Consider the following 24791-nt stretch of genomic DNA (forward strand, 5'->3'; position numbering starts at 1 on the left):
ATAGAGGGACAGGTGTATGGAGGTATTGAGAGACAGATGTATTGAGGGACAGATGTATAGAGGGCTAGAGGGACAAATGTATAGAGGGATAGAGGGACAAATGTATAGAGGGCTAGAGGGACAGATGTATAGAGGGCTAGATGGACAGATATATTGAGGGCTAGAGGGACATATGTGTAGAGGTATAGAGGGACAGATGTATAGAGGGACAGGTGTATAGAGGGCTAGAGGGACAGATGTATAGAGGGACAGGTGTGTAGAGGGGGACAGATGAATAGAGGGCTAGAAGGACAGATGAATAGAGGGCTAGAGGGACAGATGTATAGAGGGACAGATGTATAGAGGGACAGAGGTATAGAGGGACAGAGGTATGGAAGAACAGATGTATAGAGGGACAGACGTATAGAGGGACAGATGTCGATGTATAGAGGGACAGAGGTATAGAGGGACAGAGGTATAGAGGGACAGATGTATAGAGGCATAGAGGGACAGATGCATAGGTGTATAGAGGGACAGATGTAGAGAGGTATAGATGTAGAGGTATATAGGCATAGAGGGAAAGATGCATAGGTGTATAGAGGGACAGGTGTATAGAGGTATAGATGTGTGGAGCTATTGTGGGACAGATGTATTGAGGGACAGATGTATAGAGGGCTAGAGGGACAGGTGTATAGAGGGACAGGTGTATAGAGGGACAGATGTGTAGAGGGCTAGAGGGACAGGTGTATAGAGGGACAGAGGTATAGAGGGACAGAGGTATAGAGGGACAGATGTATGGAAGGACATATGTATAGAGGCATAGAGGGACAGAGGTATAGAGGGACAGAGGTATAGAGGCATAGAGGGATAGATGCATAGGTGTATAGAGGGACAGATGTATAGAGGGACAGATGTATAGAGGGATAGAGGGACAGATGTATTGAGGGACAGATGTATAGAGGGCTAGAGGGACAGATGTATAGAGGGACAGGTGTATAGAGGTAGAGGGGGACAGATAAATAGAGGGCTAGAGGGACAGATGTATAGAGGGCCAGATGTGTAGAGGTAGAGGGGGACAGATGTATAGAGGGACAGGTGTATAGAGGGACAGATGTATAGAGGGACAGATGTATAGAGGGACAGATGTATAGAGGGCTAGAGGGACAGATATATTGAGGGCTAGAGGGACATATGTGTAGAGGTAGAGGGACAGATGTATAGAGGGACAGATGTATAGAAGGCTAGAGGGACAGATGTATAGAGGGACAGATGTATAGAGGGACATATGTGTAGAGGTAGAGGGGGACAGATGTATTGAGGGACAGATGAATGGAGGGCTAGAAGGACAGATGTATAGAGGGACAGAGGTATAGAGGGACAGAGGTATGGAAGAACAGATGTATAGAGGGACAGAGGTATAGAGGGACAGAGGTATGGAAGGACAGATGTATAGAGGCATAGAGGGACAGAGGTATAGAGGGACAGATGTATGGAAGGACAGATGTATAGAGGCATAGAGGGACAGAGGTATAGAGGGACAGATGTATAGCGGGACAGATGTATAGAGGCATAGAGGGACAGATGCATAGGTGTATAGAGGGACAGATGTATAGGGACAGATGTAGAGGTATATAGGCATAGAGGGAAAGATGCATAGGTGTATAGAGGGACAGGTGTATAGAGGTATAGATGTGTAGAGCTATTGTGGGACAGATGTATTGAGGGACAGATGTATAGAGGGACAGGTGTATAGAGGGATAGAGGGACAGATGTATAGAGGTATTGAGGGACAGATGTATAGAGGGACAGATGTATAGAGGGATAAAGGGACAGATGTATTGAGGGACAGATGTATAGAGGGCTAGAGGGACAGATGTATAGAGGGACAGGTGTATAGAGGTAGAGGGGGACAGATGAATAGAGGGCTAGAGGGACAGATGTATAGAGGGACAGATGTATAGAGGGACAGAGGTATAGAGGTAGAGGGGGACAGATGTATTGAGGGACAGGTGTATAGAGGGACAGATGTATAGAGGGACAGATGTATAGAGGGACAGATGTATAGAGGGACAGATGTATAGAAGTATAGAGGGACAGATGTATAGATGTATAGAGGGACAGATGTATAGAGGGCCAGAGGTATAGAGGGCCAGACGTATAGAGGGCCAGAGGTATAGAGGGCCAGAGGTATAGAGGTAGAGGGGGACAGATGTATTGAGGAACAGATGAATAGAGGGCTAGAGGGACAGATGTATAGAAGGACAGATGTGTAGAGGTATAGATGTATAGAGGGCTAGAGGGACAGATGTACAGAGGGACAGATGTATAGAGGTATTGAGGGACAGATGTATAGAGGGATAAAGGGACAAATGTATTGAGGGACAGATGTATAGAGGGCTAGAGGGACAGGTGTATAGAGGGACAGGTGTATAGAGGTAGAGGGGGACAGATGAATAGAGGGCTAGAGGGACAGATGTATAGAGGGACAGAGGTATAGAGGTAGAGGGGGACAGATCTATTGAGGGACAGGTGTATAGAGGGACAGATGTATAGAGGGACAGATGTATAGAGGGACAGATGTATAGATGTATAGAGGGACAGATGTATAGATGTATAGAGGGACAGATGTATAGATGTATAGAGGGACAGATGTATAGAGGGACAGATGTATAGAGGGCCAGAGGTATAGAGGGCCAGAGGTATAGAGGGCCAGAGGTATAGAGGTAGAGGGGGACAGATGTATTGAGGAACAGATGAATAGAGGGCTAGAGGGACAGATGTATAGAAGGACAGATGTATAGATGTATAGAGGGCTAGAGGGACAGATGTACAGAGGGACAGAGGTATAGAGGGACAGAGGTGTAGATGTATAGAGGCACAGATGTATAGAGGGACAGATGTGTAGAGGTAGAGAGGGACAGATGTATTGAGGGACAGATAAATAGAGGGCTAGAGGGACAGAGGTATAGAGGGACAGAGGTATAGAGGACAGAGGTATAGAGGGACAGAAGTACAGAGGTATAGAGGGACAGAGGTATAGAGGACAGAGGTATAGAGGACAGATGTATAGAGGTAGAGGGGGACAGATGTATTGAGGGACAGGTGTATAGAGGGACAGATGTATAGAGGGACAGATGTATAGAGGGACAGATGTATAGAGGGACAGATGTATAGAGGGACAGATGTATAGAGGGACAGACGTATAGAGGGACAGATGTATAGAAGTATAGAGGGACAGATGTATAGATGTATAGAGGGACAGATGTATAGAGGGACAGATGTATAGAGGGCCAGAGGTATAGAGGGCCAGAGGTATAGAGGGCCAGAGGTATAGAGGGCCAGAGGTATAGAGGTAGAGGGGGACAGATGTATTGAGGAACAGATGAATAGAGGGCTAGAGGGACAGATGTATAGAAGGACAGATGTGTAGAGGTATAGATGTATAGAGGGATAGAGGGACAGAGGTGTAGATGTATAGAGGCACAGATGTATAGAGGGACAGATGTGTAGAGGTAGAGAGGGACAGATGTATTGAGGGACAGATAAATAGAGGGCTAGAGGGACAGAGGTATAGAGGGACAGAGGTATAGAGGCCAGATGTATAGAGGGCTAGAGGGACAGATGTATAGAAGGACAGATGTGTAGAGGTATAGATGTATAGAGGGCTATAGGGACAGATGTATTGAGGACAGATGTGTAGATGTATAGAGGACAGATGTATAGAGGAACAGATGTATAGATGTATAGAGGGACAGATGTATAGAGGGACAGAGGTATAGAGGGACAGAGGTATAGAGGGACAGAGGTATAGAGGGACATATGTGTAGAGGGACAGATGTGTGGAGGTAGAGGGGGACAGATGTATTGAGGGACAGATGTATAGAGGGACAGATGTATAGATGTATAGAGGGACAGAGGTATAGAGGGACAGAGGTATAGAGGGACATATGTGTAGAGGGCTAGAGGGACAGATGTGTAGATGTATAGAGGAACAGATGTATAGAGGGACAGATGTATATAAGTATAGAGGGACAGATGTATAGAGGGACAGATGTGTAGATGTATAGAGGGACAGATGTGTAGATGTATAGAGGGACAGATGTGTAGAGGGACAGATGTAGAGAGGTATAGATGTGTGGAGCTATTGTGGGACAGATGTATTGAGGGACAGATGTATAGAGGGCTAGAGGGACAGGTGTATAGAGGGATAGAGGGACAGGTGTATAGAGGGACAGATGTGTAGAGGGCTAGAGGGACAGATGTATAGAGGGACAGATGTATAGAGGGACAGAGGTATAGAGGGACAGAAGTACAGAGGTACAGAGGTATAGAGGGACAGAGGTATGGAAGGACATATGTATAGAGGCATAGAGGGACAGACGTATAGAGGGACAGATGTGTAGAGGGCTAGAGGGACAGGTGTATAGAGGGATAGAGGGACAGGTGTATAGAGGGACAGATGTATAGAGGGCTAGAGGGACAGGTGTATAGAGGGACAGATGTGTAGAGGGCTAGAGGGACAGATGTATAGAGGGACAGATGTATAGAGGGACAGAGGTATAGAGGGACAGAGGTATAGAGGGACAGAAGTACAGAGGTATAGAGGGACAGAGGTATAGAGGGACAGATGTATGGAAGGACATATGTATAGAGGCATAGAGGGACAGACGTATAGAGGGACAGATGTCGATGTATAGAGGGACAGAGGTATAGAGGGACAGAGGTATAGAGGGACAGATGTATAGAGGGACAGATGCATAGGTGTATAGAGACACAGATGTACAGAGGTATAGAGGGACAGATGTATAGAGGGACAGATGTAGAGGTATATAGGCATAGAGGGAAAGATGCATAGGTGTATAGAGGGACAGGTGTATAGAGGTATAGATGTGTGGAGCTATTGTGGGACAGATGTATAGAGGGCTAGAGGGACAGGTGTATAGAGGGACAGATGTGTAGAGGGATAGAGGGACAAATGTATTGAGGGACAGATGTATAGAGGGCTAGAGGGACAGATGTATAGAGGGACAGGTGTATAGAGGTAGAGGGGGACAGATGAATAGAGGGCTAGATGTATAGAGGGACAGATGTATACAGGGACGGAGGTATAGAGGGCCAGATGTATAGAGGGCTAGAGGGACAGATGTATAGAGGGACAGGTGTATAGAGGTATTGAGGGACAGATGTATAGAGGGACAGATGTGTAGAGGTATAGAGGGACAGGTGTATGGAGGTATTGAGAGACAGATGTATTGAGGGACAGATGTATAGAGGGCTAGAGGGACAAATGTATAGAGGGATAGAGGGACAAATGTATAGAGGGCTAGAGGGACAGATGTATAGAGGGCTAGATGGACAGATATATTGAGGGCTAGAGGGACATATGTGTAGAGGTATAGAGGGACAGATGTATAGAGGGACAGGTGTATAGAGGGCTAGAGGGACAGATGTATAGAGGGACAGGTGTGTAGAGGGGGACAGATGAATAGAGAGCTAGAAGGACAGATGAATAGAGGGCTAGAGGGACAGATGTATAGAGGGACAGATGTATAGAGGGACAGAGGTATAGAGGTATAGAGGGACAGAGGTATGGAAGAACAGATGTATAGAGGGACAGACGTATAGAGGGACAGATGTCGATGTATAGAGGGACAGAGGTATAGAGGGACAGAGGTATAGAGGGACAGATGTATAGAGGCATAGAGGGACAGATGCATAGGTGTATAGAGGGACAGATGTAGAGAGGTATAGATGTAGAGGTATATAGGCATAGAGGGAAAGATGCATAGGTGTATAGAGGGACAGGTGTATAGAGGTATAGATGTGTGGAGCTATTGTGGGACAGATGTATTGAGGGACAGATGTATAGAGGGCTAGAGGGACAGGTGTATAGAGGGACAGGTGTATAGAGGGACAGATGTGTAGAGGGCTAGAGGGACAGGTGTATAGAGGGACAGGTGTATAGAGGGACAGATGTGTAGAGGGCTAGAGGGACAGATGTATAGAGGGACAGAGGTATAGAGGGACAGAGGTATAGAGGGACAGAGGTATAGAGGGACAGATGTATGGAAGGACATATGTATAGAGGCATAGAGGGACAGAGGCATAGAGGGATAGATGCATAGGTGTATAGAGGGACAGATGTATAGAGGGACAGATGTATAGAGGGATAGAGGGACAGATGTATTGAGGGACAGATGTATAGAGGGCTAGAGGGACAGATGTATAGAGGGACAGGTGTATAGAGGTAGAGGGGGACAGATAAATAGAGGGCTAGAGGGACAGATGTATAGAGGGCCAGATGTGTAGAGGTAGAGGGGGACAGATGTATAGAGGGACAGGTGTATAGAGGGACAGATGTATAGAGGGACAGATGTATAGAGGGACAGATGTATAGAGGGCTAGAGGGACAGATATATTGAGGGCTAGAGGGACATATGTGTAGAGGTAGAGGGACAGATGTATAGAGGGACAGATGTATAGAAGGCTAGAGGGACAGATGTATAGAGGGACATATGTGTAGAGGTAGAGGGGGACAGATGTATTGAGGGACAGATGAATGGAGGGCTAGAAGGACAGATGTATAGAGGGACAGAGGTATAGAGGGACAGAGGTATGGAAGAACAGATGTATAGAGGGACAGAGGTATAGAGGGACAGAGGTATGGAAGGACAGATGTATAGAGGCATAGAGGGACAGAGGTATAGAGGGACAGATGTATGGAAGGACAGATGTATAGAGGCATAGAGGGACAGAGGTATAGAGGGACAGATGTATAGCGGGACAGATGTATAGAGGCATAGAGGGACAGATGCATAGGTGTATAGAGGGACAGATGTAGAGAGGTATAGAGGGACAGATGTATAGGGACAGATGTAGAGGTATATAGGCATAGAGGGAAAGATGCATAGGTGTATAGAGGGACAGGTGTATAGAGGTATAGATGTGTAGAGCTATTGTGGGACAGATGTATTGAGGGACAGATGTATAGAGGGACAGGTGTATAGAGGGATAGAGGGACAGATGTATAGAGGTATTGAGGGACAGATGTATAGAGGGACAGATGTATAGAGGGATAAAGGGACAGATGTATAGAGGGACAGGTGTATAGAGGTAGAGGGGGACAGATGAATAGAGGGCTAGATGTATAGAGGGACAGATGTATAGAGGGACAGAGGTATAGAGGTAGAGGGGGACAGATGTATTGAGGGACAGGTGTATAGAGGGACAGATGTATAGAGGGACAGATGTATAGAGGGACAGATGTATAGAGGGACAGATGTATAGAAGTATAGAGGGACAGATGTATAGATGTATAGAGGGACAGATGTATAGAGGGCCAGAGGTATAGAGGGCCAGAGGTATAGAGGGCCAGAGGTATAGAGGTAGAGGGGGACAGATGTATTGAGGAACAGATGAATAGAGGGCTAGAGGGACAGATGTATAGAAGGACAGATGTGTAGAGGTATAGATGTATAGAGGGCTAGAGGGACAGATGTATAGAGGTATTGAGGGACAGATGTATAGAGGGATAAAGGGACAAATGTATTGAGGGACAGATGTATAGAGGGCTAGAGGGACAGGTGTATAGAGGGACAGGTGTATAGAGGTAGAGGGGGACAGATGAATAGAGGGCTAGAGGGACAGATGTATAGAGGGACAGATGTATAGAGGGACAGAGGTATAGAGGTAGAGGGGGACAGATCTATTGAGGGACAGGTGTATAGAGGGACAGATGTATAGAGGGACAGATGTATAGAGGGACAGATGTATAGAGGGACAGATGTATAGAGGGACAGATGTATAGAAGTATAGAGGGACAGATGTATAGATGTATAGAGGGACAGATGTATAGATGTATAGAGGGACAGATGTATAGAGGGACAGATGTATAGAGGGACAGATGTATAGAGGGCCAGAGGTATAGAGGGCCAGAGGTATAGAGGGCCAGAGGTATAGAGGTAGAGGGGGACAGATGTATTGAGGAACAGATGAATAGAGGGCTAGAGGGACAGATGTATAGAAGGACAGATGTGTAGATGTATAGATGTATAGAGGGCTAGAGGGACAGATGTACAGAGGGACAGAGGTATAGAGGGACAGAGGTGTAGATGTATAGAGGCACAGATGTATAGAGGGACAGATGTGTAGAGGTAGAGAGGGACAGATGTATTGAGGGACAGATAAATAGAGGGCTAGAGGGACAGAGGTATAGAGGGACAGAGGTATAGAGGGACAGAGGTATAGAGGGACAGAAGTACAGAGGTATAGAGGGACAGAGGTATAGAGGGACAGAGGTATAGAGGGACAGAGGTATAGAGGGACAGATGTATAGAGGTAGAGGGGGACAGAGGTATAGAGGGACAGGTGTATAGAGGGACAGATGTATAGAGGGACAGATGTATAGAGGGACAGATGTATAGAGGGACAGATGTATAGAAGTATAGAGGGACAGATGTATAGATGTATAGAGGGACAGATGTATAGAGGGACAGATGTATAGAGGGCCAGAGGTATAGAGGGCCAGAGGTATAGAGGGCCAGAGGTATAGAGGGCCAGAGTTATAGAGGTAGAGGGGGACAGATGTATTGAGGAACAGATGAATAGAGGGCTAGAGGGACAGATGTATAGAAGGACAGATGTGTAGAGGTATAGATGTATAGAGGGCTAGAGGGACAGATGTACAGAGGGACAGAGGTATAGAGGGACAGAGGTGTAGATGTATAGAGGCACAGATGTATAGAGGGACAGATGTGTAGAGGTAGAGAGGGACAGATGTATTGAGGGACAGATAAATAGAGGGCTAGAGGGACAGAGGTATAGAGGGACAGAGGTATAGAGGGACAGAGGTATAGAGGGACAGAAGTACAGAGGTATAGAGGGACAGAGGTATAGAGGGACAGAGGTATAGAGGGACAGATGTATAGAGGTAGAGGGGGACAGATGTATTGAGGGACAGGTGTATAGAGGGACAGATGTATAGAGGGACAGATGTATAGAGGGACAGATGTATAGAGGGACAGATGTATAGAAGTATAGAGGGACAGATGTATAGATGTATAGAGGGACAGATGTATAGAGGGACAGATGTATAGAGGGCCAGAGGTATAGAGGGCCAGAGGTATAGAGGGCCAGAGGTATAGAGGGCCAGAGGTATAGAGGTAGAGGGGGACAGATGTATTGAGGAACAGATGAATAGAGGGCTAGAGGGACAGATGTATAGAAGGACAGATGTGTAGAGGTATAGATGTATAGAGGGCTAGAGGGATAGAGGGACAGAGGTGTAGATGTATAGAGGCACAGATGTATAGAGGGACAGATGTGTAGAGGTAGAGAGGGACAGATGTATTGAGGGACAGATAAATAGAGGGCTAGAGGGACAGAGGTATAGAGGGACAGAGGTATAGAGGGCCAGATGTATAGAGGGCTAGAGGGACAGATGTATAGAAGGACAGATGTGTAGAGGTATAGATGTATAGAGGGCTATAGGGACAGATGTATTGAGGGACAGATGTGTAGATGTATAGAGGGACAGATGTATAGAGGAACAGATGTATAGATGTATAGAGGGACAGATGTATAGAGGGACAGAGGTATAGAGGGACAGAGGTATAGAGGGACAGAAGTACAGAGGTATAGAGGGACAGAGGTATAGAGGGACAGAGGTATAGAGGGACAGATGTATAGAGGTAGAGGGGGACAGATGTATTGAGGGACAGGTGTATAGAGGGACAGATGTATAGAGGGACAGATGTATAGAGGGACAGATGTATAGAAGTATAGAGGGACAGATGTATAGATGTATAGAGGGACAGATGTATAGAGGGACAGATGTATAGAGGGCCAGAGGTATAGAGGGCCAGAGGTATAGAGGGCCAGAGGTATAGAGGGCCAGAGGTATAGAGGTAGAGGGGGACAGATGTATTGAGGAACAGATGAATAGAGGGCTAGAGGGACAGATGTATAGAAGGACAGATGTGTAGAGGTATAGATGTATAGAGGGCTAGAGGGATAGAGGGACAGAGGTGTAGATGTATAGAGGCACAGATGTATAGAGGGACAGATGTGTAGAGGTAGAGAGGGACAGATGTATTGAGGGACAGATAAATAGAGGGCTAGAGGGACAGAGGTATAGAGGGACAGAGGTATAGAGGGCCAGATGTATAGAGGGCTAGAGGGACAGATGTATAGAAGGACAGATGTGTAGAGGTATAGATGTATAGAGGGCTATAGGGACAGATGTATTGAGGGACAGATGTGTAGATGTATAGAGGACAGATGTATAGAGGAACAGATGTATAGATGTATAGAGGGACAGATGTATAGAGGACAGAGGTATAGAGGGACAGAGGTATAGAGGGACAGAGGTATAGAGGGACATATGTGTAGAGGGACAGATGTGTGGAGGTAGAGGGGGACAGATGTATTGAGGGACAGATGTATAGAGGGACAGATGTATAGATGTATAGAGGGACAGAGGTATAGAGGGACAGAGGTATAGAGGGACATATGTGTAGAGGGCTAGAGGGACAGATGTGTAGATGTATAGAGGAACAGATGTATAGAGGGACAGATGTATATAAGTATAGAGGGACAGATGTATAGAGGGACAGATGTGTAGATGTATAGAGGGACAGATGTGTAGATGTATAGAGGGACAGATGTGTAGATGTATAGAGGGACAGATGTGTAGAGGGACAGATGTATAGATGTGTAGAGGGACAGATGTATAGAGGGACAGATGTATAGATGGACAGATGTATAGAGGGACAGATGTATAGAGGGACATATGTATAGAGGGACAGATGTATAGAGGGACAGAGACCCAGATTGCCTTTTTTTCTTCTTTTTTTAAACTAGCCAAGTCAGTTTAGAACAAATTCTTATTACAATGACGGACTAACAGTGAACAGTGGGTTAACTGCCTTGTTCAGTGGCAGAATGACAGATTTTAACCTTGTCAGCTCAGGGATTCGATGCAGCAACCTTTCAGTTACTTGCCCAACACTCTAACCACTAGGTTACCGGCCGTCTTTCACGCGTAATGTAACATGCGTGACACTGCATTGGCCCAGAGGGACATTCCCAAGTCAAATTTTTGTGTTTGTGTGTGTATATATGTGTGTGTGTGTGTGTGTGTGTGTGTGTGTGTGAGAGAGAGAGAGAGAGAGAGAAATGTCTCACATGATGGGTGCCTTTTTGTTCACCCTCAGTTCTGAGGGCAGGATAACAGCTCAGAGAGAGGAGAGGGAAACAGCTCTGAGAGAGGGCAGGGAAACAGCTCAGAGAGGGAAACAGCTCAGAGAGAGAGCAGGGAAACAGCTCAGAGAGAGGGCAGGGAAACAGCTTAGAGAGAGGGCAGGGAAACAGCTCAGAGAGAGGGCAGGGAAACAGCTCAGAGAGAGGGCAGGGAAACAGCTCAGAGAGAGGGCAGGGAAACAGCTCAGAGAGAGAGCAGGGAAACAGCTCAGAGAGAGGGCAGGGAAACAGCTCAGAGAGAGGGCAGGGAAACAGCTCAGAGAGAAGGCAGGGAAACAGCTCAGAGAGAGGGCAGGGAAACAGCTCAGAGAGAGGGCAGGGAAACAGCTCAGAGAGGGCAGGGAAACAGCTCTGAGAGAGGGCATGGAAACAGTTCAGAGAGAGGGCAGGGAAACAGTTCAGAGAGAGGGCAGGGAAACAGCTCAGAGAGAGGACAGGGAAACAGCTCAGAGAGAGGGCAGGGAAACAGCTCTGAGAGAGGGCAGGGAAACAGCTCTGAGAGAGGGCAGGGAAACAGCTCTGAGAGAGGGCAGGGAAACAGCTCTGAGAGAGGGCAGGGAAACAGCTCTGAGAGAGGGCAGGGAAACAGCTCTGAGAGAGGGCAGGGAAACAGCTCTGAGAGAGGGCAGGGAAACAGCTCTGAGAGAGGGCAGGGAAACAGCTCTGAGAGAGGGCAGGGAAACAGCTCTGAGAGAGAGCAGGGAAACAGCTCTGAGAGAGGGCAGGGAAACAGTTCAGAGAGAGGGCAGGGAAACAGTTCAGAGAGAGGGCAGGGAAACAGTTCAGAGAGAGGGCAGGGAAACAGTTCAGAGAGAGGGCAGGGAAACAGTTCAGAGAGAGGGCAGGGAAACAGTTCAGAGAGAGGGCAGGGAAACAGTTCAGAGAGAGGGCAGGGAAACAGTTCAGAGAGAGGGCAGGGAAACAGCTATGAGAGAGGGCAGGGAAACAGCTATGAGAGAGGGCAGGGAAACAGCTCTGAGAGAGGGCAGGGAAATAGCTCTGAGAGAGGGCAGGGAAACAGCTCTGAGAGAGGGCAGGGAAACAGCTCTGAGAGAGGGCAGGGAAACAGCTCAGAGAGAGGGCAGGGAAACAGCTCAGAGAGAGGGCAGGGAAACAGCTCAGAGAGAGAGCAGGGAAACAGCTCAGAGAGAGGGCAGGGAAACAGCTCAGAGAGAGGAGAGGGAAACAGCTCAGAGAGAGAGCAGGGAAACAGCTCAGAGAGAGGGCAGGGAAACAGCTCAGAGAGAGGGCAGGGAAACAGCTCAGAGAGAGGGCAGGGAAACAGCTCAGAGAGAGGGCAGGGAAACAGCTCTGAGAGAGGGCAGGGAAACAGCTCTGAGAGAGGGCAGGGAAACAGTTCAGAGAGAGGGCAGGGAAACAGCTCAGAGAGAGGGCAGGGAAACAGCTCAGAGAGAGGGCAGGGAAACAGCTCAGAGAGAGGGCAGGGAAACAGCTCTGAGAGAGGGCAGGGAAACAGCTCAGAGAGGGCAGGGAAACAGCTCAGAGATAGGGCAGGGAAACTGCTCAGAGAGAGGGCAGGGAAACTGCTCAGAGAGAGGGCAGGGAAACTGCTCAGAGAGAGGGCAGGGAAACTGCTCAGAGAGAGGGCAGGGAAACAGTTCAGAGAGAGGAGAGGGAAACAGCTCAGAGAGAGGAGAGGGAAACAGCTCAGAGAGAGGAGAGGGAAACAGCTCAGAGAGAGGAGAGGGAAACAGCTCAGAGAGAGGAGAGGGAAACAGCTCAGAGAGGAGAGGGAAACAGCTCTGAGAGAGGGCAGGGAAACAGCTCTGAGAGAGGGCAGGGAAACAGCTCTGAGAGAGGGCAGGGAAACAGCTCTGAGAGAGGGCAGGGAAACAGCTCTGAGAGAGGGCAGGGAAACAGCTCAGAGAGAGGGCAGGGAAACAGCTCTGAGAGAGGGCAGGAAAACAGCTCTGAGAGAGGGCAGGGAAACAGCTCTGAGAGAGGGCAGGGAAACAGCTCTGAGAGAGAGCAGGGAAACAGCTCTGAGAGAGGGCAGGGAAACAGTTCAGAGAGAGGGCAGGGAAACAGTTCAGAGAGAGGGCAGGGAAACAGTTCAGAGAGAGGCCAGGGAAACAGTTCAGAGAGAGGGCAGGGAAACAGCTCTGAGAGAGGGCAGGGAAACAGCTATGAGAGGGGGCAGGGAAACAGCTCTGAGAGAGGGCAGGAAAAGAGCTCTGAGAGAGGGCAGGGAAACAGCTCTGAGAGAGGGCAGGGAAACAGCTCTGAGAGGAGGGCAGGGAAACAGTTCTGAGAGAGGGCAGGGAAACAGTTCTGAGAGAGGGCAGGGAAACAGCTCTGAGAGAGGGCATGGAAACAGTTCAGAGAGGGCAGGGAAACAGCTCAGAGAAAGGGCAGGGAAACAGCTCTGAGAGAGGGCATGGAAACAGCTCTGAGAGAGGGCAGGGAAACAGCTCAGAGAGAGGGCAGGGAAACAGCTCTGAGAGAGGAGAGGCAAACAGCTCTGAGAGAGGGCAGGGAAACAGCTCTGAGAGAGGAGAGGGAAACAGCTCTGAGAGAGGGCAGGGAAACAGCTCTGACAAAGGGGTGTAGAATAAAACCTTTTTTTGATCTTCCTTCACAGTGTTGAAGAGTATTGCAGTTCACCAGTACAAAGTCAAATATATAATTGTAATATATATGCTGGCTCAGTATATCTGCAGGCTCTGAGTCCTTATCAGACAGTTGACTGTAGTGATACAGTAGATTAAATTATGTCTGATTCTAGAAGTCTTAAAAACACCAATTAAATGTAAATGTTTTTATTTTGTAACATTTTTGGGAAAATATAAACCACACAACCTTTGACAGGCACATCATCCCAACCATACACTCACAGGACAGCTACTGTATGTACAGGATATACTACTGTATGTACAGGATATACAACAACACAGAGCTCCGTATTCAATAACACACCATCACAATCCCTTGGCAAAAAACCACAAGGCATATGGAGAGAAACACTTCAAATATCTCCTCTCCCCTCCCTCTCATCCGACTCCCCAATAAGCGGCGAAAGTCCTTCTGGCTTGTCATGATCGCTATTAAAGCATAACAAAATCAGTCGGTTTTTACAATTGGGTGGCGGTCCACAAAGCTACAGAATACTAACATGATCATATTTGAGACAAACACTGAACTGTTTTTGAAACACATTTTGAAAAGCCAGAAAGCCAGAAAGTTATTGCGAGAACTTTAGGAATGTGCCATTTATGATTTATTCACATATCGTCCAACCCAATTAGATCAGTAGTTTAATGAGAAACAGCTGAACGCCTCCCAAACACAGAACACACAATCAAACATTCAAGGATACTATAGCTAACTATCCAGCTAAAATCACATATAAATGCTAATGGTAACAATCACAGGAGGTTGGTGGCACCTTAATTGGAGAGGACGGGCTCGTGGTAAGGGCTGGAGAAGATTTTGATACCATTCCAACAATACATCAGACACAAGGTTTCCAGGTGTTTGATACCATTCCAACAATACATCAGACACAAGGTTTCCAGGTGTTTGATACCATTCCAACAATACATCAGACACAAGGTTTCCAGGTGTTTGATATCATTCCATTTACTCCGTTCCAGACATTATTATGAGCCGTCCTCCCCTCAGCAGCCTCCACTGGTAACAATATCAAACAGTGTAAAAGCAATTTAACAAAGGTATAAAAATGAATTAAGTCTAAAGTCCTTGAATTCTGAGCAGTATATGGGATATGTTCAGATATTATACTGTATAATTAACAACGTTTTTACAACCTACTTAAAATGTTCATATAATGTTCCGTATGTCTCAAGTCAGGCATTTGCACTATGATGCCTCTTTGGGTTTGGCTTATGTCATGTATCTTATGAACATTCATATAGAGGTTCTAATCAGGAACAGCCACACCCGGCAATGTCATTTCTCTACAATATGACCACCCGATGTTGTGCCATTCATTATCAATAATACTGATGTTTGATTGTCTGCACTAAACTTCCATCCACTCCTCCTTCCCCCAATGATCCTCCTTCCCATCAACCCTCTCCCAGCTACACATCCCAGACCATTCACTTTCATAGGCAACACTCAAAGTGCACTTGAGTACTTACACCCTCCAGTCAGAGGAGACTTTACTGGATTAGGGCACTTCTTTTCTCCAAGTGGTTTTAAACTACATCAACTATACCTAAATAAGGGCACTTCTTATGACCTTGTCATAATGGTTTAAGTCAGAATCAGGTTTATATGATTGATCTTCAATTAGTCCTTTAAGGTAGATCATAGGTTACTTCATTGAGTACTTCTCTGCACTGCGCAGGGCCCCTCTCATGCTGAAGTGTCCTTGTTAGTAGCGCGTGAGTTGCTCTGGTCGGAGGCCCGGTCTGAGACTTTGAGCTTCATACAGGACTGTTTCTCATCCATCAACATCTCAGCTGGCAGACACCAGCAACACAGACATGACTAGAGTGAGAGAGAGCAAGAGAGAGCACGAGAGAGAGAGCACGAGAGAGAGAGAGAGAGAGCACGAGAGAGAGGACATTAGTTATTTGGACATTTAACACCATTTAGCACGCTGTTAGATGCAGTATGTGTATGTGTCCGTACGTGCGTGCGTGGGTGGGTGGGTGGGTGCACACATATGTCTTACCCTGAAGCAGATCTTGAAACGCTTGCTGACCATGTAGAGAGCGATGGGGTTGATGCAGGAGTTAAGAGACGCCATGTTGATCCCGATGTAGTCCAGAACCAGGAAGAAACTGGAGAAACACACAGTCCTATTTCATCTCTCTCCTTTTTCACAATATTACGGTCAATGTAGCGAGGGTGGGGCACATAGGCATCTTAAGGAAAACAGTTTGAAGAGTATGAGAGTATGTGGTCCTCACCTGAGCAGTTCACAGCGGTTAGGGTCTTTCTCATCATAGATGGTGAGCTTGAGGATGCGGCTGAGATGGAGAGGCAACCAGCACAGAGCAAACACCAGCACCAGGCAGAACACGGTCTTAGCCACCTCACGCCTCTACACACACAGAAAGAGAGAGGAATCAATCAACCCACCAATCAATCTAGCTACAGTGCCCTTCATAAATATAGGTACATTACAATATATTTTTGTAACCTTTACTTAACTAGGCAAGTCAGTTTGTTATTTACAATGACGGCCTACCAGGGAACAGTGGGTTAACTGACAGATGTTTACCTTGTCAGCTCGGGAATTTGATCTAGCAACCTTTCAGTTACTGGCCCAACGCTCTAACCACTAGGCTACTTGCCAAGCCTAAATATTAAAGATGAAATAAAGGCTGGAGAGAGAGGTCACCTGTTTCAGATGGTCACTCAGGGCGATCTGGACTCCGTTCTTCTTCCTCAGCATCTCACAAGTCATCAGGGTGTAGAAGACGGCGGTGACGGCCAGAGGGAGGCAGAAATACACACTGAACAGCCACCAGTCCTTAGCGGACTTATAGAACTGGAAGGACACAACATAATGCACCAACTCATTGACCTTGTGGTTAAAGGGTCCACCCTGAGATTTGAAGGTTGGGAGTTCGATCCCCGGCCGAGTTGTACCAAAGACTAAAAATGGGACATGACGCGTCTCTGAGTGGGGGTAAGGCCCTGCGATAGACTAGCGTCCAGGGGGTGTACTTGTACATCAAGCTGCTCGTGCAAGGATACGTACACTAGATAAATGGACACTCCGTTTAAAGGGATACTCCGGGATTTTGGCATTGAGGCCTTTATCTACTTCAGAGAGTCAGGTGAACTCGTGGATACCATTATTACGTCTCTATGAAGGAAGTTAGAGGTGGGTTTGTGAGACAATGTTATCTGGCATTAGCACAATAACTGGAAATGAGTTAGCAATTGCGCTAGCGCTACTTAGGAACTTCCTTCAAACTGAATGCAGAGACATAAAAATATTATCCACAAGTTCATCTGACTCTGAGGAAGTAGATAAAGGGCTTCATTGGCAAAATCCCGAAGTATCCCTTTAAGTGTATTGCAATTCACAATGCAAAATACCCATCAGAAAGATCCTGTTGCCTTGGGAGTTAGTTGGGAGCCAAACCCTAATGCTGAAGTATGAGGAAGTGAAGAAGAGTGAGGAGAAGTAACCTCAAGCAGACCTCAAGGGTCTCTCTAACTCAGAGTTCAGTCTTGGTTAAACGTCAACTAGCACTCCGTCTAAAACCTCTCTGGGACGACAACTACACAAGTTCAAGCTATCATCTAACGGTCACTCTGAGACACACACCCCGCACAAACACACACAGATGTACTCGAACCTGTGAAAACACAGAAACACACTAAAACTACTTTATCCAGACAAACAGGGGCCTCATAAGTCATATGATTTTATCTTTTCCAGAGTGACCACTAGGGAAGAGTCAGCACACAGCTGCAGCTTCCCACATCAGACCCCAGCCTGGGACACTCCATATAGTATTTTTGTGTGTGTGTGTGTGTGTGTGTGTGCGTACATACCCTCATAAAGTCTGAATTCTGCATGGGGTGTAGCAGACAAATGCGGAGGTGCTCTCCTTTGTAGTCCATGGCGATCATGTCGAAGGCTATAGCTTCAGGGACAGCCAGCAGGATAGACAGCAGCCAGATGAGTGCGATCTCTATAGCCGTCCACTTGGGAACACCGATCCCCTTGATACGGTTCCACGACGCTACTGCTCGGTACCTGGAAGAGGTTAAGACAGGGAGGAACATTATGGGGATATCCTCTCTCTCTCTCTCTGTGTGTGTGTGTGTGTGTGTGTGTGTGTGTGTGTGTGTGTGTGTGTGTGTGTGTGTGTGTGTGTGTGTGTGTGTGTGTGTGTGTGTGTGTGTACCTGTCGATGCTCAGAGCACACAGGCTCAGCACAGTAATGCCCACTGAAGCTTTCTGGACAAAAGGCACCAGTTTGCACAGACCCACACCAAACGGCCAGTCCTCCGCTAGGAGCTAGGGGAAGAGGGATAAAGAGTTCAGGGTTACTCACACAGGAATGATCGGAGTTTGGAGGAACGTGATTAAAATGCTATTGTGTCATTTCTACTTGGTGTATACTAGGTAAGTAGGATAGCACAACCCGGAATCTCTCTCTATACACATTTCAACTAATCTACTTAATGAAATGGACAAAAAGAACACCCATGGCAAATGATAACCAGTCATGAGTAAAATATGAGAATCTATATAGGCTGAACCCTGGCTAACCTGTATTTGGGTTTATGGTTTTCATGCCTGCTTATGAGGCCTATTGGAATCACATGTGGAGGTAAACACCAAACTGACCATAGATCAGCATGTGGAGGCAATCTCACCCTACTGTATTGGAGTCACATGTGGAGGTAAACACCAAACTGACCATAGATCAGCATGTGGAGGCAATCTCACCCTACTGTATTGGAGTCACATGTGGAGGTAAACACCAAACTGACCATAGATCAGCATGTGGAGGCAATCTCACCCTACTGTATTGGAGTCACATGTGGAGGTAAACACCAAACTGACCATAGATCAGCATGTGGAGGCAATCTCACCCTACTGTATTGGAGTCACATGTGGTTTTTATCTCCATAGAACACAGGTAGATTCTTCTGGTATGCAGTTAATCATTTAAACATGTTTGGCTTCCCATAATGCCAATATCTATAATACTCTCTCTCTTTCTCTGTGTATATATATATATCTCACACACATACTCTCGCTCTCTCTCTCTCACACACACACCTAATAGTCCAAATATACAGGATATTCAAGCATAACAGAGAGAGAAAGTCATGTGGAATGTGGTATGGCTCAGACAAAGGAAAACGTGCTACAGAGACGAAGCTACTGTAATACAATGTGGTCTGAGAAGAAGAAAGTATTTGGCTTGCAGACAAGTGTCTGAGTTGATATGATTCTGGCCTGCCTGGAGGGATTTTTTTAAATATCAAAACAAGCTTACTGGGGACAGGGAACATATTTTTGGCTCAGTATTCCAGTACAGCCTGTTTCTCAGCTTGTAAACTACCCCTGTGTGTGTGGCTTGCGCATGCGTGTTGTGTAGCCTACATGCATGCCGAGCCTATGTTGGTGTGTGTTTGATTGTTCTCACCTTGTACACGTTAATGGGAATATCAATCACAATGTGCAGCAGGTCTCCCAGCGCCAGGCTCCCGATGAGAATATTGGGCCCGTTGCGCATGCACTTGTTCCGGTAAATGATTCTGAGGAGCGTGGAGTTCCCGATAATACCGACAACAAACACGAGACATGATACTACCGTGTTGATGTACTTAAATGTGTCTCTGATCTCCGTGGGTCCCGAGCACATCGGTGGCAAAGGTCGCATGCGCCGAGCAGTGGAGACATTGGCGTTGAACCTGTCCCCTCTACCAGAGAATACTGGTTTCTGGGTGGCGGACGGATGGACGTCTGGGCGCGGTTCTTGCGAAACCGGTGTTCGGGTGGCTTGTCCGGTAACCACGAGGAGATGTCCCACCAGGAGAACCAGTGGGAAACAGATGAACAAGGTCTTCGCCATAATCGACAGGAGTCCCGTCTGCTCATAAACACATGAAAACTTTAGGCTACAACATTTATAACGGACACTTTTTCCAATAGCCCATGAGTTAGAAAACCTGATAGCTTACACTATCCCCAATGTGCAGCTAAATTCAATGTAAAGAGGCATGAGCAGGCAAATGTCAGTAAAACCCCGTTCTTACCTGCAAGATGGAAATCAGATTCCCTAAGGATCCTTTGACTAACACGTCAGAAAATGTTTGTTTTGATAGGCCTTCTCTCCCAGTTGAGAATTAAACGTTTGAAAACAACTTCCCCAACTGTTATAGATTGGCATTAAGTGGTTCCATAAAAAACAATCGTGGGTCTATTATTCCAACTATGTCATGGGTATCTTGTCCAAACTGTCCTCATCACTTCTCTTCTCACGTCCGCATGACGTTTGATGCTGATCTTTGTCTGGTAAATGCTGGTTTGTGTGTGCTCTTTGACTCTTTTTTAATCTAGTTTGAATTGGTCAAATAGCTCCAAAAAGTTATAAAATGAATCAAAATGTCATTGGTCAGTGCTCCGGTTTGACTGAACAGCATTCTATCCTTCTCTGGTCACGTTACCCTACTGGTTCCGCACGCTGACGGTGGTCTAACTTTAAATCCTCGAGCACTGTTATCCATTAGAGGTTACTGCCTCTGCTCAACCCCTCCCTTCTGAGAGAGAGGGTGACAGAGAGCGAGAATGAATGAACAATGCAGTGCATATAATTGATTGTAAGCCAGAGGGATAGCTGCTTAAAAGTGAATTACTGTTCAATAAAGTGAGGAGAAGTAGAGAGGGGTGTTATTTTTATGACCGTGCAACATCATTGTACGCTATGACTGGGCTGTGTCTTGTCACCTTGGGACAGGAGTCAGGACAAGAGCACTATAGACTAAAGACATTTTTTCAGGAATTCCTTCATCCAAGTGAACTGGATTTACCTGATTAGGCGAATTGTGGAGTTAAACATCGTGTATTGTTCAGCTTAAACATTGTTTGGGAGATGATAATCTATACAATTCTGTAGGATCTATATTCTATCCACACCTGCGGCTGTTTTCTATGGACTGAATTGCTGGCTGCCAGAATACAGTCAGTGCCCGTGATTAATCACCATCCCAGAGGTGGAGAGAGAGAGGGGGAGAGCATGGCATGGATCCTGATCGTGGAAATTACTTAGAAGAAGTCGTCTCCTGAGACCTCTTATAACGGTTGCTACATTTAATTGCGCCATTGCTGAAAAGACTACGCACGCACAGAAATATTGAGACGTATAATCTTGTAAGGATGACAGTGTTGCCATCAGACAGGGGGAGACCATTGACGAAGTCCAGGGATATGTGGAACCAGGGACGGTAAGGGACAGGAGTGGTTGAAGGAGGCCAGCCTGAGCTTACCAGGGAGTCTTATTCTGCGCACAGATCGTGCAGGTGGTGACGAACAGAGACGTCAGGGACCATGGTAGGCAACCAAAAGCGTTGTCGCACAAAGGCCAGGGTCCAACGGGAGCCTGGGTGGCAGGCAAGCCTGGAGGAGTGGGCCCACTCCAGGTCTGAGGGGCAGACAGCGTCCGGAACAAGCCTGGAGGAGTGGGCCCACTCCAGGTCTGAGGGGCAGACAGCGTCCGGAACAAGCCTGGAGGAGTGGGCCCACTCCAGGTCTGAGGGGCAGACAGCGTCAGGAACAAGCCTGGAGGAGTGGGCCCACTCCAGGTCTGAGGGCAGACAGCGTCCGGAACAAGCCTGAAGGAGTGGGCCCACTCCAGGTCTGAGGGGCAGACAGTGTCCGGAACAAGCCTGGAGGAGTGGGCCCACTCCAGGTCTGAGGGGCAGACAGTGTCAAGAACAAGCCTGGAGGAGTGGGCCCACTCCAGGTCTGAGGGGCAGACAGCGTCAGGAACAAACATCTGGTTATCTGCCCCCCCCCGGCGTTCAGCTGGGAACGCTGCGTCTCATGGACCTGATTCTCTATTCCCCAGCTGAGTGCCGTCGCCAGACACGAGGTGGGAAGGAAGGTCTCGGGGTCTGACGGTGTTTCACGCCGGGCTATAGCGCCGTGAAAGCACATCCGTCTTGACATTCTTGGATCCCAGGCAGTAGGAGATGGTGAAAAGCAGGGCCCTCCTAAGCTTGGTTGGAATTGAGACGCTTGGCGGTGAGGAGATATTCCAGGTTGTTGTGATCCGTCCACACAATGTTCCACCCCCTCCAACCAGTGCCTCCATTCCTCCAACGCGATCTTCACCCCTAGAAGCTCACGATTCCCCACATCGTAATTCCACTCTGTGGCGTTAAGACGATGGGAGGCGGCGCAGGGATGTAACTTGAGGTCCAGGGCAGAACGCTGGGACATGACAGCCCCCACTCTGACATCCGAAGTGTCGGCCTCCACCACAAACTGACGTGGTAGTAACCTTGGACAAGGTTACTACTAGGCTAATTTTGCCACCTTGCAATGCAATACTTCAACCACTAGAAACTGTGCATACACATGGTTTGCGGGAGGATAAGCATGTTATCACATCAAGTTCCATTTTTATAAATTCCAACTTTTGCGTGGAAACTGGCGCACCCATGTTTTGGGGCATATTTTGTGGGTACACAATGTTTATAAATAAGTCCCCAGCTCATGATCTGCTCTCTCTCACCTCTCTACACCTTCTAGTAAGTCCCAGCACAGGGTGTGTTTTTGGGACATGTTCCTCTTCTCCCGTACCCTCCCCAGGCTTCACCATTCTACTTATTTTCTATCACCCCTTATTAGAACAGATTGGAAGTTGGAGAATTCATAGGCAATATACTAGGGGAATGTAAGTATAGCGTTGGTTTATTTGTAAAGTTGTCAACGTTTGCAGCCCTCTTGATTTTTGCCTTTAAAGAAATGCCCCAGTTGGCAAAATGACTGATACCTCTGCGTTAGGACAATGGAGAGTGTTGTGAGCATGTTGTCTGGAACAAGTGATGATTCTTCATCCGAGGGATATTAATATAGTCTCAACTAGGACCCCTCCTTGGCATCCAACAGAGAGCCTGATCTTTAACCCCAATAGCTCTAAGCCATGTCCTCAATCCTGCTGAGTAAAGTCTGGTGTGCCCCAGCCACCTAGCCCTAGGCCATGCACACACACAGGGCTCAATACAGGACAGCTTGACGCCCCTTGTTGAAAGGGAGCAGAAGAAGCATCACTTATTTCACTCAACACCCGCCTTTGTCTTCCAGTTTTCCTGTATATCGTTTGGTGCGGAGAGGGTAAAAATTAGTCTGAGTTACTGTAGGTTATGTTGAGGAAATAGGCAACAAGCTCTCACAGTCTCAATGCAGAATCCGACGTTTGTCAATAAAAGTCCAATTTCTGAGGTTAAGTCAATGCATTCATTCCGAATGGTTAAGGTAAGGGTTAATGTTTGGGATAGGGTTAAACATTTGTATTTTTTTTTAAAGAGTGACCAGCACTGGGATTTAACACATGACCCTTGGAGCCGAGCTTGTCTACTTGATGGTAATAGCACTCACCATGGCCCTTAGTGGCCGGTTTTGAAGTCATCTTCCAATGTCCCGCTTATTTGGACAGACATGGAATTTCAGTGGATCTTGAGCAACCTGGCTGAAATAGGAGAATATGTGACAACCCAATGAGCATGGGGCCCTTTTTTATCAAGGTTCCGCCACCCCCCATAGTGACAAATGACATTGTTTTGATGTGTCTACATGCGTGGCTACGCTACGTAGCTATGCTGGCATGATCATATCTTGTGCACCAGCTTGATAATGGCTAACGTTAGCTAGCTAGCTGATAGCCAGCTAAGCTACATAACTGAGAAGCTAGCTAACTGTTATGTATGACCCTTGAACAAATGACAAACCAAATCAAATGTCACATGCGCCGAATACAACAAGTGTAGACCTTACCGTGAAATGCTTACTTACAAGCCCTTAACCAACAATGCAGAGTGAAAAATAAAACAAGTCTATAAAAATACAGATAAACTAAAGTAACACAACAAAACAACAATAATGAGGCTATATACAGGGAGTACCAGTACCAAGCCAATGTGAGGGGGTACAGGTTAGTTTAGGTAATTGAGGTAATATGTAGGTAGGGGTAAAGTGACTATGCATAGATAACGGCGAGTAGCAGCAGCGTACAAAAGGGGGTCAATAAAATAGTCTGTGTAGCCATTTGATGAACTGTTCAGCAGTCTTATGGCTTGGGGGTAGAAGCTGTTAAGGAGCCTTTTGGACCTAGACTTGGCACTCCAGTATCGCTTGCAGTGCGGTAGCAAAGAGAACAGTCCATGACTTGGGTGGCTGGAGTCTTTGAACATGACACCGCCTGGTATAGAAGTCCTGGATGGCAGGAAGCTTGGCTCCAGTGATGTACTGGGCCATACACACTACCCTCTGTAGCGCCTTGCGGTCGGATGCTGAGCAGTTACCTTACCAACCGGTGATGAAACCAGTTCGGATTCTCTTGATGGTGCAGCCGTAGAACTTTTTGAGGATCCGGGGACCCATGCCAAATCTTTTCAGTCTCCCGAGGGGGAATAGACATTGTTGTGTTTTGGTGACCTGGCTTCCACGCTGTATACAGGGTGAAGCGAACCCGTGCACATACGCCGATACGGTGTGTAACTGTGTGAGAGAGGTTAGTCTTGCATCTCACTCATCTCAATATCTGTGGCGCTGCTCGTGGCAACGTCATTTCATTGAGTCTACATCTAACTACTTAAAAAAAAAGACTTCCGCTAGCAATACAACGGTGTATTCGACCATGCTGGTCATTTATGAACATTTGAACATCTTGGTCATGTTCTGTTATAATCTCCACCCGGCACAGCCAGAAGAGGACTGGCCACCCCACATATGCTCTCTCTAATTCTCTCTTTCTTTCTCTCTCTCTCGGAGGACCTGAGCCCTAGGACCGTGCCCCAGGACTACCTGACATGATGACTCCTTGCTGTCCCCAGTCCACCTGACTGTGCTGCTGCTCCAG

General features: G+C 47.1%; 1 protein-coding gene and 2 pseudogenes across 1 annotated transcript; all 3 read right to left on the bottom strand.

The window, feature by feature from the left end:
- Positions 1–1904: 1904 nt before the first annotated feature.
- LOC135565717 (uncharacterized) lies at positions 1905–4738 on the bottom strand (annotated as a pseudogene).
- A 588-nt stretch (positions 4739–5326) lies between these two features.
- LOC135565718 (uncharacterized) lies at positions 5327–14295 on the bottom strand (annotated as a pseudogene).
- Positions 14003–20765, bottom strand: LOC115114703 (endothelin receptor type B-like). Its single transcript, XM_029643160.2, has 8 exons — positions 19966–20765; positions 19353–19799; positions 18099–18211; positions 17743–17947; positions 16574–16723; positions 16140–16273; positions 15902–16010; positions 14003–15714 (listed from the first exon to the last, which is right to left on the bottom strand). Exons 2-8 carry the CDS (start codon positions 19779–19781, stop codon positions 15580–15582), a joined length of 1275 nt encoding a protein of 424 aa, XP_029499020.1. The 5' UTR covers positions 19782–19799; positions 19966–20765; the 3' UTR covers positions 14003–15579.
- Between the last annotated feature and the right edge of the window lie 4026 nt (positions 20766–24791).

This window comes from Oncorhynchus nerka, linkage group LG9b, assembly GCF_034236695.1.
Source record: "Oncorhynchus nerka isolate Pitt River linkage group LG9b, Oner_Uvic_2.0, whole genome shotgun sequence".
Taxonomy (NCBI): domain Eukaryota; kingdom Metazoa; phylum Chordata; class Actinopteri; order Salmoniformes; family Salmonidae; genus Oncorhynchus; species Oncorhynchus nerka.

Bases quoted from the DNA above. Each gene is read 5' to 3' on its own strand.
- LOC115114703 (XM_029643160.2), bottom strand. From the start codon at position 19,781: ATGGCGAAGACCTTGTTCATCTGTTTCCCACTGGTTCTCCTGGTGGGA. The intron at 16,724-17,742 runs GTATGTACGCAC...GTGTCCTTCCAG, and splicing joins AGAATTCAGACTTTATGAGG to TTCTATAAGTCCGCTAAGGA. The intron at 16,011-16,139 runs GTGAGGACCACA...GTGTTTCTCCAG, and splicing joins AACCGCTGTGAACTGCTCAG to TTTCTTCCTGGTTCTGGACT.